General features: G+C 34.6%; 1 protein-coding gene across 1 annotated transcript; it reads left to right on the top strand.

Moving 5' to 3' along the window:
• Positions 1-5,904: 5,904 nt before the first annotated feature.
• On the top strand, positions 5,905-10,265 carry LOC110867189 (probable LRR receptor-like serine/threonine-protein kinase At4g36180). The gene is made up of 5 exons (XM_022116319.1): positions 5,905-6,034; positions 6,132-6,144; positions 6,248-6,304; positions 8,012-9,033; positions 9,268-10,265. The coding sequence occupies exons 1-5, from the start codon at positions 5,905-5,907 to the stop codon at positions 10,263-10,265; spliced, it is 2,220 nt and encodes a 739-aa protein (XP_021972011.1).
• The last annotated feature ends 965 nt before the right edge of the window (positions 10,266-11,230 follow it).

Here is an 11,230-nt window from a genome sequence, read left to right as displayed (position 1 = left end):
ATCACCTCCCATGGTGTGGGGTTATGCGACACGTGGCGTTTGTGTAAGAGATGGGGTTATATCACATGGGTGTGTTATACCCTTCAATTATACATATAATGTGTATGTATATATATCTGTGTGAGAGAAAAGCAAATGGTTTTAGGGGTATGGCGCTGTGAAAATTTTTGCAGGGGAAGCAAGTTGGAGGGGTATGCGCCCCTCGGGGCGGTGTACAAAGGCGCCATAGGGCGCTATGTGGTGAGGGGGCACCACATCAGGCCCGACTACTGGTGGACTAAGAACTGATTTCACCTAATCGCTTCTTAAGCCAGTTTGCTGTTTGATGAAATGCTTTGTATTCAGCTTAATACTTGTGATGTAGAATTCATTATGTTTTGTTGCATAAAGCTGCTCTTAAGATGTATTTATATGTTTATGACATTGCAAGTTTACGACTATTCGTTAATGAATTTATATGTTTGATTTGGGACAGACGGTTTGAAACTGGTTTTGAGTCTTCTTTGTTTCTCGTTTTGTTTTGCATAGAAGTTTCATCACTTTTTGACTTTCATATAATGCAGTTTTATGGTATATAACAAAAGGTAGGCGTAAAAAGATTGGTATGGAACAACAAGAGGAAAATTCCAGTGATTTTGTTAGTTGCATGTTGATTATCAGCCCCAATTAGATGTACATGTATGTGAGTTATGATTTATAAAACCCTAACCGTTGATCAGTCGTATGGATAAATAGGAAAGTCCAAATTACGATGAAACTATGGAATTACTAGTTGTTTTATAATGTTAACAGATTGTGTGTGAAATCTCTGTAGGATTGTATGACTTTATGTTGAACCATATACGGTAGTATAAATTTGAGGTAGAAATATTTCTATATTTATTGCAAAGATATGTTGGAAGAAAAGGGGTTCCTTAGAATCTCTATGGTTGTTAAAATGCCTGAATCAAACAAGTAGTAAAGTTCAGTAGTAACTACTAAGATGTATGTTGAAACTTTATAATTTAATGTGATTCGTGCTTAACTTAGTAGAAAGCTCAAGTTTGTCTTTATAAGGGGAGGGGGTGGTCACTAGTGATAAAATTCTATCACTCACAAGCACCAATCAAGTTCCGCCATGTCATCAACCATTTTTTCATCACTCACAACCTTTTTTAGTGGGGGTGGTCATCACTCACCACCACACCCAACAATTTCCCCCAAACCAACAACTACCCTCACAAAACAAAAGAATAACGCTTGATAAAAATAACGAAAAATCGATTCCGTGATAAAATAACGCATTGAACTTTCTTGTGGGGGTGGAATAACGCGTTGAAAAATCGATTCCGTGATATTATCACGTACCGCCCCGTGAGCTCTAAGGTGGTGCTCAATATGATTAAAAGAACCACTACTAGAAAAGGGGACAATTTCCTACAGAAATTTTCTACACAATTTTTTTCGTCACAGATTACAACACCTTTATGATGAATTTCCTACAAAAAAAAATTTCATGATTTTGTTACAAATTTTCGATGCATCCATGACGAAAAACAAGAAAACCCTAATTAATTGACAGTTGCGTCACAAATCCGTCAAAAATAACCTACAAAAGATTAATTATAATTCTTTACCGATTAAATATTTATGTAATCCAAATAAATAAGGGAAAATAATATCGTTTCCTACACATTTGTGACGAAAAATAAGAAAACCCTAATTAACTAACAGTTGCATCACAAATCTATCATAAATAACAAAAAATCTATCAGAAACAACTACCCTCACAAAACAAAAGAATAACGCTTGATAAAAACAACGAAAAATCGATTCCGTGATAAAATAACGCGTTGAACTTTCTTGTGGGGGTGGAATAACGCGTTGAAAAATCGATTCCGTGATATTATCACGTACCGCCCCGTGGGCTCTAAGGTGGTGCTCAATATGATTAAAAGAACTTGGTTTCAGTTATGGGATGATCGTTGGATGTGAAAATTAGTTATAAAATAGTAAAGCTGATGGAAAGGAAATCTAGTTGTTGACATGTTTTCTAAAATCGTATAAAATCAAGTGTCTGTTTGGGGTGTATTTTATATAGTTTGAAAGCCCCTTAGTCTACTTTCTACAGATTTTTTAGTATAAAATCAAGTGTATGTTTTTAGTCGTCGAATTATTTTGATATACTGTCATATACTTTGGTATCCCTTATCACCTTTATCTTTATGTCAGAAGGCGAAGGCATGGAAATAGTTAAGCCAATTCCATCCACGTATTTCTTATTCATATTTAATACCTAAAATATTAATAAAATAATACCGAAAATATTTAGTAAAAACAAATATACAAGTATATATAGTGGCAAATTAATAGAAAAATACTATATAATTCACTACAAAAAAAAAAAACGAGTGACAAATGGTTACTTTTCTCTCGGCCATCTCCCTTCGTCATCCTCATGCATTTTTGCAATGTTTTCCGCAGTCATCCACACGTCTACGGCACAGAACGGCACCGCCGGTGATCGTCTAGCGTTGCTTGCCATCAAATCAATGATTAAAGGTGAGTCGTTTTTAAAACGTTAATAACTCTTTTATATGACGTTTTTATAAAATTTCACTATAAAAACAAGCGTTTTTTATCTTTAAAACCACTATACTATTGCTAATTGGATCACCCAGATCGTAAAGTGCGATTCAAAAACTCAGGTTTTAAAACGCAATTCACAATAGTAAAACCCAGATCATAAAACGCAATTCAAAACACAGGTCGTAAAACGCAATTCACAATGGAAAAACCCAGATCGTAAAACGCAATTCACAATAATGATCGTAAAACGCAATGTTAAAACACAGGTCGTAAAACGCAATTCACAATGATAAAACCTCATATCGTAAAAACGCAATTGTTGAACCCATGTCGTAAAACACAATTCAAAGTGGTAAAACCCAAATCATAAAACGCAATTCAAAAACCCAGGTTGTTCGTAAAACGTAATTCGAAAACCCAGAACATGAAACGCAATTCAAAAACCAAGATCGTAAAACGCAATGATTGATGAAGTTCTTCAGATTTTGTACACAGATTGAAGCCGATTTCTTAGAATTTTTTCAATGATTGGCGAAATTTGAATGCTAAACACTACCGATCGAATGAATTGATTGATTCGCTTAAAAAACACGAGAAAAAATGAGAAAATTGTGTGAAATTGAACTAGGTTTCTTCAAAAAAAAAGTTGAAGAACACGTTGATTTAGCGTTTAAATCATTGATTGATGAAGAAAATAGCAATATAATGTAGTGATTATAGAGAGAGAAAGTAAAGAAAAGGTTGAAGACGATGGATTTTTGAAGATGGTGGGTTTTGAATATGCAGAGCAAGAGAAAGACAGAAGATGAGCTAAAATTAACTAAAACCTATGTTTTTTTTTGTTATTTGTCACATGTCCTTCTATTATTGTTTCCTACACTTCTTACCCCAACCAATCTTCTTTTTTGATCCTCTCCGTTTTATCTTGATTGAAAACTTTAGAATAAATTAATACTTCTAGTTATTAATATATCTTGGTTTAATAACTAAATACTGATTGCACAATATTTTACCTTTTTTTTGCATTGCTAACTCTTGGAGTAGTTTTCTAATTCCTGAGAAACTGAGAGGGTAAGGAAAATCAAAATATTCATTGTTTAGTAGGTATATTTTTCATTTTATCTATATACTAGGTGAGAACCCCGTGTTTTACACGGGCTAAATAAATGTAAATTCATATACTAAATAATAAAACAATGTATATTTAGAAACCTCATTTATTAGACAAACGGATTAAATAAATATAATTTTATATATTAAATAATAAAAAAGTTATGTCTTTAAGAACCTCGTATGTTGTTGTACTGATTGAATAAATATAATTTTATACCTAAAATAATAATAAAAATTAGCAAATAATAATAAAATTATATCTTGAAAAACCCCATGTATTGTACGGGTTGAATAAATCTAATTTTATATACCAAATATAAAAAATTATATCTTTTAAAAATCACGTATATTATACGGGTTGAAAAAATGTAATTTGGTATAGTAAATAATCAAAAAGTTATATCTTCAATAAATGTAATTTTGTATAGTAAATAATCAAAAAAACTATATCTTAAAAAAACCCGGTGTATTACACGGGTTAACTTCTGAGTAATTTTAGATTTTGATTAATATTTAATGGTATATTTTCTAAATAAATCATTTAATAGTATCTATATCTTAAATAATAATATAATCTAGTATGACTCTTTTTATCATCAGTAACGTTTATATAATCTATTATGACTCTTTTTATCATCAATAACGTTTATGTTTCATAATCATATTTATCAACCATTTAAAATTAAAAGGATATCTCTTTTATCTCTCTCAATTATCTATAATTAGGTAAAAGAGATTAAAGTCTTAAACTAAATAATATTTCATAGGAGATTGTCTATAATTAATTAGAAGATATTAAACTAAATGATAATTATCTACATAGTACATAGCCTAATATGATGACAAGTGTCTCAAACATAGTTTCTTTTATTATATGTATAGACTAGATTATTAGACCCGTGTACTATACGAGTTTAAGGATATAAAATTATAACTTATTTAATTTTATGGTGTCTTAAAAAAATTATATAAGTGGATTTTTTTACCATAGATGACGCACGAGTTGGTCATGCGTAAAAACCGATTCTTTTAGAAACAAACCAACTTTACATAGAATTGTCTTGTACTTTTATTTATCGTCATGGCAAAACATAGGGCGATAGGAAACTGTCTTCTTTTCAATACGTATCCTTCTGTTTGGTAGTATTAAACGAAATCTAGGGATAAACATTTAAGTGCCAGTATTACTTCCGGATAATATGAGTGCCTCAATAACCTGATCACCCAATGATAGGACCTGTAGTAGAGTTCCATTACATAAACTATTCTTTCGATCAATATAACTCTATTTATGAGATCCGGTGAGTATAGACTTGCATCAAAATTATTATGAAGATACTCTATCCTTAAACCCGTGTATTACACGAGTCTAATAACATTAAAAGTGTTTTTAAAGCATGGAAGTAAACCGGTTTTCAAGTATCGGACTAACCTATTCTTTACCATTTTTATTATTATAAAATAAAATAATAATTTATTTAATAGATGTTTTAAACATATAGTAAAAAATCATTTTAAAGAATAAGAATGTGTTGTCACATTAACATTATTTGAAGAGAAAAATGCCCGGATAGTCCCTGTGGTTTCGCCTTTTTTCATCTATAGTCCCCAAGTTTCTAAAATTACCTGAATAGTCCCCAACTTTTCTTTTTTTTTTTTTTTGTTCCCGGATAGTCCCTAGGTCTAACTTCAGTTTGTTTTCTCTGTTAAGTGGGTGTGAAATTACAAAAATACCCTTAATAATTAATAAAAAAAAACCTAACCTTTTACCCACCCCCACCCCTTTCCCTTTCCTCTTTTCTTCTCTCTGACCGATGACCAAATCACCATCACCAGTTTTCCCTCTCTCTCTCTACCTGATCTTTCTCCCTAGTACCACCATCACCTCCACCGCAGCCATCATCACCGACCACTACCATCGTCACAACTACCCCTGCCACAACCACCACTTCTGCCATCATCACCACCCCCGCAATCTTCATCACCTTTATGTACCAGTTCACACACACCTCTGATTGTAGAGAGAGACTGTTCGAAGGAGAGAGTGAGCGGCGGAGATCGAAGACATAGAGAGGGAGATCCGGCAGCAACACCGTCGTCTGCGGTGACATTCCAATCGTTTTTCGAAAAAGGTAGATCGGAATGTCACCAATCATTCCAACTTCTTTTTCACCTTTGTTATCCGGTTTCAAAGACGATTCAACACTCGCAACCACACGAATGATGGCGCCGGATTCTTCGAATGTTACACAACTATGGATGCATGTCCCAACCACAAGCAATTTCTTGGAACAAAATTATTGGAGCTGGAATGACGCTGATTCAGTTGTTCAAGCTGATCTGAACAAACCCTGTGATGATCCACAAATGAAGCATTAAATGAAGGTGAGATCAAGATTAAAGTGAGAATTAACCAATTAAGTTAAATGATTTGAATGAATTTGTTCTAGGGTTTTTGTGTTGGTAAGTGGTAAGTAAAGTAATTAATGGTGTTTGGATGTATAGTATTCCAGCTTCATGGTTTAATGATGTTGCTTTTGTGATAAAAGAATATTTTTTATGTTAGTGGGGTTCCATATGAAGATGTGAATAAAATAGGGAAGAAAATTGGAGTGATGTGCAGGTAATTTTAGAAAGGAAAAACGGATGGTGATTTGGTCATCGGTCGGAGAGAAGAAAAGGGGAAAGGGAAAGGGGTGGGGGTGGGGGTGGGTAAAAGGTTAGGTTTTTTTATTAATTATTAAGGGTATTTTTGTAATTTCACACCCACTTAACAGAGAAAACAAACTGAAGTTAGACCCAGGGACTATTCGGGAACAAAAAATGAAAAGTTGGGGACTATTCAGGTAATTTTAGAAACTTGGGGACTATAGGTGAAAAAAGGCGAAACCACAGGGACTATCCGGACATTTTTCTCTTATTTGAAATTGTTTATTATAAGTAGAATTGTTACTAATAACTAATTATATATTTAGTAGATGATCAATATTTAAGTAGACAATAAAAGCATTTATTAGTATTAAGTTGTTAAGGAATTTTTCATTGTTTTGTATTAATTAATTAATATTAATAATAATAATATTAGTGAATTGAAGGATATAATAATGTCATGTGACATTATGTAAACTCTTTTATTAGTATGAGAATGCCATGTGGCATTAAGTAGACCCTTTTATTAGTATTAGATTATAAAAAAAATTTTATTCAGTGTTCCCATTTATTTTTTCATTTTTCAATGCTAGTAAATTTTCGGCTTGGTTCGGTTTTAAGTCTCAACCGCCCAGTTTCTGTTTTTGATAATTAAAAATCGTTACTGACGGTTTGATTCATGATATAACTTAAAAACCGTTAAAACCAGACCATGAACACCCCTACTCATTTTAACAAAAGTTGTTAGGGCATTCACAATGGATTTCTTAAATTTATGTGAGTGAGTTAGTTATGTTATAAGTAATGGTTGTGAGTGGTTTTGAGTGCTTGTGAGTGGAGGAGAGAGAAAATGTTATTGTTCATCTGTAAATATATGGAACACTGTGCATCCTTTATAATTTTTTTAATATTTTTTAGAGTGGTTGTGGGTGGATGAGAGAGAAAATGTAATGATAAAGATATAAAAGAAATATTATTTAATTGAAATAAGAGAGAAAAAATATTGATTTTTATTGTAATTATACGAATGAATGAAGATAAAGAATTAAGTGTGAATGTTATTTATAAACTATGTGCAATGAATGCCAAGTGAACAGGTGTAGACATACTATTCACCAGGAAAAAAGCCAAGTCAACAAGTCTTTGGTTGTTACCTTTATCGCGTGAGACACATGGAAATTGTGAAACCAATTACAATCACTTGTTTCTTATCACCTTAACGTAGACAACGTTTTTTTTTTTTGAACGGCAAATTTGGATCACTGACGGACCACTGGAGTATCATCGTGCCACCAGCAGAACCACCCGATCATATCCATCTCCACTAGGCAATAATGCCTATACACCAATTCAGGAGGAAACCCAATAAATCTAGGAAAACCCCCTTTGTGAGAATTGAACTCATGACCTAATGGTCATAAGCCTTATCCCACCACCAAGATACCACTAAGCTATAATGCCATGGGTAACGTAGACAACGTTACTGACTATTTTCTATTTATTCATTGAATAAACAATAGAAGGGGACATATATGTTAGTTATTTTATTATCAATTTATCATTAAGAAATAGAACGAATAAAAAACACAAAATATGTTCCTATATATAGTCACAAAAAGATTAGAATAGTACCACATAATCAACTACCAAATATGAGTGCCAAATGGTTGCTTTTCTTTAGATCATTTCTCTTCGCCATCCTGACACACCTTGCAGCATCTTCCGGACCCATTCACAAGGCACCAGCACTGAACGGCACCAACGTTGATCGTCTAGCATTGCTTGCTATTAAATCCATGATTAAAGGTGACCCACAAGGTCTCTTGACCTCATGGAACCATTCCAGCACTGATTTTTGCCAATGGCAAGGCGTTACATGTAGCCCTCGCCACCAAAGAGTCACCCACTTGAACCTCTCAGATGGAGGCTTAATCGGTACGTTGTCTCCTTCCATCGGAAATCTAAGCTTTATCAGGGTCATTCAGCTTTTTAACAACTCATTTTCAAGTGAAACTCCACCTGAAATTGGGCGTCTCTTTAGACTACGACAACTACGTCTCGCTTCCAACTCTTTCACGGGAAACATTCCAGCCACCATAATGAATTGCTCCAACCTCCAATTCCTTAAGTTGGGTGGAAATAATCTGGTCGGCAAGATCCCAAATGAAATCGGGCGTCTTTTTAGATTACAAACACTAGATCTTCGTAACAACTCTTTCACGGGAAACATTCCATTCACCATAACGAATTGCTCCAACCTCCAACTCCTTGAGTTGAGTCTCAATAATCTGGTCGGCAAGATCCCAGATGGGATTGGTTCATTGTCCATGCTAAGCTTCCTCTACCTTAACGATAACATTTTACAAGGCGGAATACCACCTGAAATCGGGCACCTCTTTAGATTACAAGAACTAATTCTTTATAACAACTCTTTCACCGGAAACATTCCGGCCACCATAACAAATTGCTCCAACCTCCAAGTCCTTGACTTAGGTAACATTAATCTGGTCGGCAAGATCCCAGATTGGATTGGTTCATTGTCCATGCTAAGCTTCCTCTACCTTAACGATAACTCTTTCACGGGAATCGTTCCGGCCACCATAACAAATTTATCCAACCTCCAATTTCTTTGTTTGGAATTTAATAATCTGGTTGGAAATGTATTGTCCATCCCTCCTACAGTTCATTGGCTCGACTTAGCTGGTAATAATTTTGGGGGGAAATTACCTTCTCTCACAAACAGTTCGTCTTTAATATATTTGGACCTATCACATAACTATTTTGTGTGATCATTACATAATTTGGTTTGTTCCAATGGTGTGAAGAAGACCGAATATTTTAGTTTGGGATATAATCAGTTATCGGGTGTTATTCCAGAGTGTTGGGAGAAGTGGTCGAGCTTGGTACTCTTATGGTTAAGTGATAATTATTTGTCAGGTGAGATTCCAAGAACATTGGGGTCTATACCTTTGTTGCAATTTTTAGCCATAAGTCGGAACAAGATTTCAGGAGGATTACCTTCTTCCCTATTGAATTTGTCATACTTAAAGGTCCTTGACCTTGGAAGAAATAATCTTGCTGGAATCATTCCACCATGGCTTGGTATAAAACTCACTATGTTGAAAATTCTAAATCTTAGATCCAACAATTTTTATGGAAATACTCCTGACCAGCTCTGTTATCTTTCACAAGTTCAAGTGTTGGATCTCGCTCATAATAACCTCTCAGGAAATATTCCAAGATGCTTCAACAATTTTAGTGTGCTTTCCGGCATAGAAACTAATTTAGACGTTCATGTATCATTCTACGTTGATGATTTTTTGGTTACGATTTATGATTTATTGGTGATGAAGGGACAAGAAGCCACTTATGGATCTTTTCTAGGGCTAGTCATGCTTTTGGACCTTTCGAGCAACAAGTTTTCAGGGCAGATCCCTAGTGAGCTTACGACCCTCCACAAGTTAAAATCATTGAATTTATCAAGAAATCAATTGACAGGAGAGATCCCGAATAAGATAGGAGACATGAAATCACTTGAATCTTTGGATTTATCAGTAAACAATCTTTCTGGCGAACTTCCTATGAGTTTGTCAGAGTTGAATTTCTTGGGTACCCTTAACGTGTCCTACAACCATTTGATAGGAAGAGTTCCAACAGGTACTCAGATTCAGAGCTTTAGTGAGTCCAGCTTCTTTGGAAACAAACTTTGTGGAGCTCCACTAACTAATTGTGTACATGTTGACAAACCTGATACAACAAGCGACCAAAAAAAAGACGGTGGATCACACAAAGTAGATTGGGGGTTGATTATTAGCATAGTGCTTGGATTTATTACTGGGTTTTGGGTCATTGTGGTTTCATTAATGCTCAATCGATCATGGAGGATAACATATTTCCGTCTCTTGAGGAAATTGATCAAGGTAAAAGGTTTATGATATTATGCTTTAGTATTATTGTGATATGTTTTCTAAGTGACCGTTAAAAAGCAGCTCCTGTAGTTCCCCTGGGAGTCTGCTTTTCATAATACTTATGTTCATTGCCGTTGTGTTTTTATTCAGTTTTGGTAGGGTTGTTTTGTTATGTAATTCATTGTGATTGTAAAACCAGCCTCTCACTGGCCTTTTCTCTATTAACATATTGTCGTCACCCCCCCCCCCCCAAAAAAAAAGTATTTACACTTTATAAATTTACGTACTCAAAGTTCATGACTGTCACACCTCAATATTCCACGTGTTACCGGTGGGCCCGGCAGGGAGTATCGTGACGTAGTGGATATCATCATTGTCAACACACACAATAATATAGCACAGCGGAAGGCTGGGTAAATAAACTATTACAAACCATACTGTCTGTCGATGTTCGAGTACATGAATAATACAAACTGGAATGTAATAAGATCCACAGGCGGATCATAAAGTACAAAGAAACATAAACTACAGACTCCGGGTATCTATGGGATTTGCAAGATCCTCTACAACACCCTATAGCTCCAGCCTATTTGGATAAGTACCTGTCAATTCAATCTTTAGCAAAATACGTCAATATACTGGTAAATACAATTTAACTGACTCGTTTTGAAAACATTTAAGAAAATTGATTTAGATGCACATGGCACAAATCCTTTATAACTTGGGACAATCTTTATTAAGATCCTGTATACAGTTTTACATGTTTGTCACATATGAGGGGCCGGTATGCCTACACCTCGTGCATAGGTCGTGGCCATTTTCAAATGAAATGAGCCGAGGATATCCAGGACACAGTCGTATTAACCCCCAATGCTTATGTATCAAACAAAACAGATTAAAACGGGTTATACGGATTTATTAAATCACAATCCGACAAAATAATCCCATATCCGACCAAGCGGTATTAATATACCGTATCCCAAGCCCGTATA

This window comes from Helianthus annuus, chromosome 7 (assembly GCF_002127325.2).
Source record: "Helianthus annuus cultivar XRQ/B chromosome 7, HanXRQr2.0-SUNRISE, whole genome shotgun sequence".
In the NCBI taxonomy this organism is placed as follows: Eukaryota; Viridiplantae; Streptophyta; class Magnoliopsida; order Asterales; family Asteraceae; genus Helianthus; species Helianthus annuus.
The sequence above is the reverse complement of the archived record's forward strand: the minus strand, read 5'-3'. Positions and strand labels throughout refer to the sequence as shown.

What these genes read in the sequence shown, in the direction of transcription:
- LOC110867189 (XM_022116319.1), top strand. Translation starts at nt 5,905, where the DNA reads ATGGCGCCGGATTCTTCGAATGTTACACAACTATGGATGCATGTCCCA. An exon ending in AAAATTGGAGTGATGTGCAG is followed by an intron (nt 6,305 to 8,011) that starts GTAATTTTAGAA and finishes GCTTTTCTTTAG; the next exon opens with ATCATTTCTCTTCGCCATCC. An exon ending in TCATTGGCTCGACTTAGCTG is followed by an intron (nt 9,034 to 9,267) that starts GTAATAATTTTG and finishes ATTATTTGTCAG; the next exon opens with GTGAGATTCCAAGAACATTG.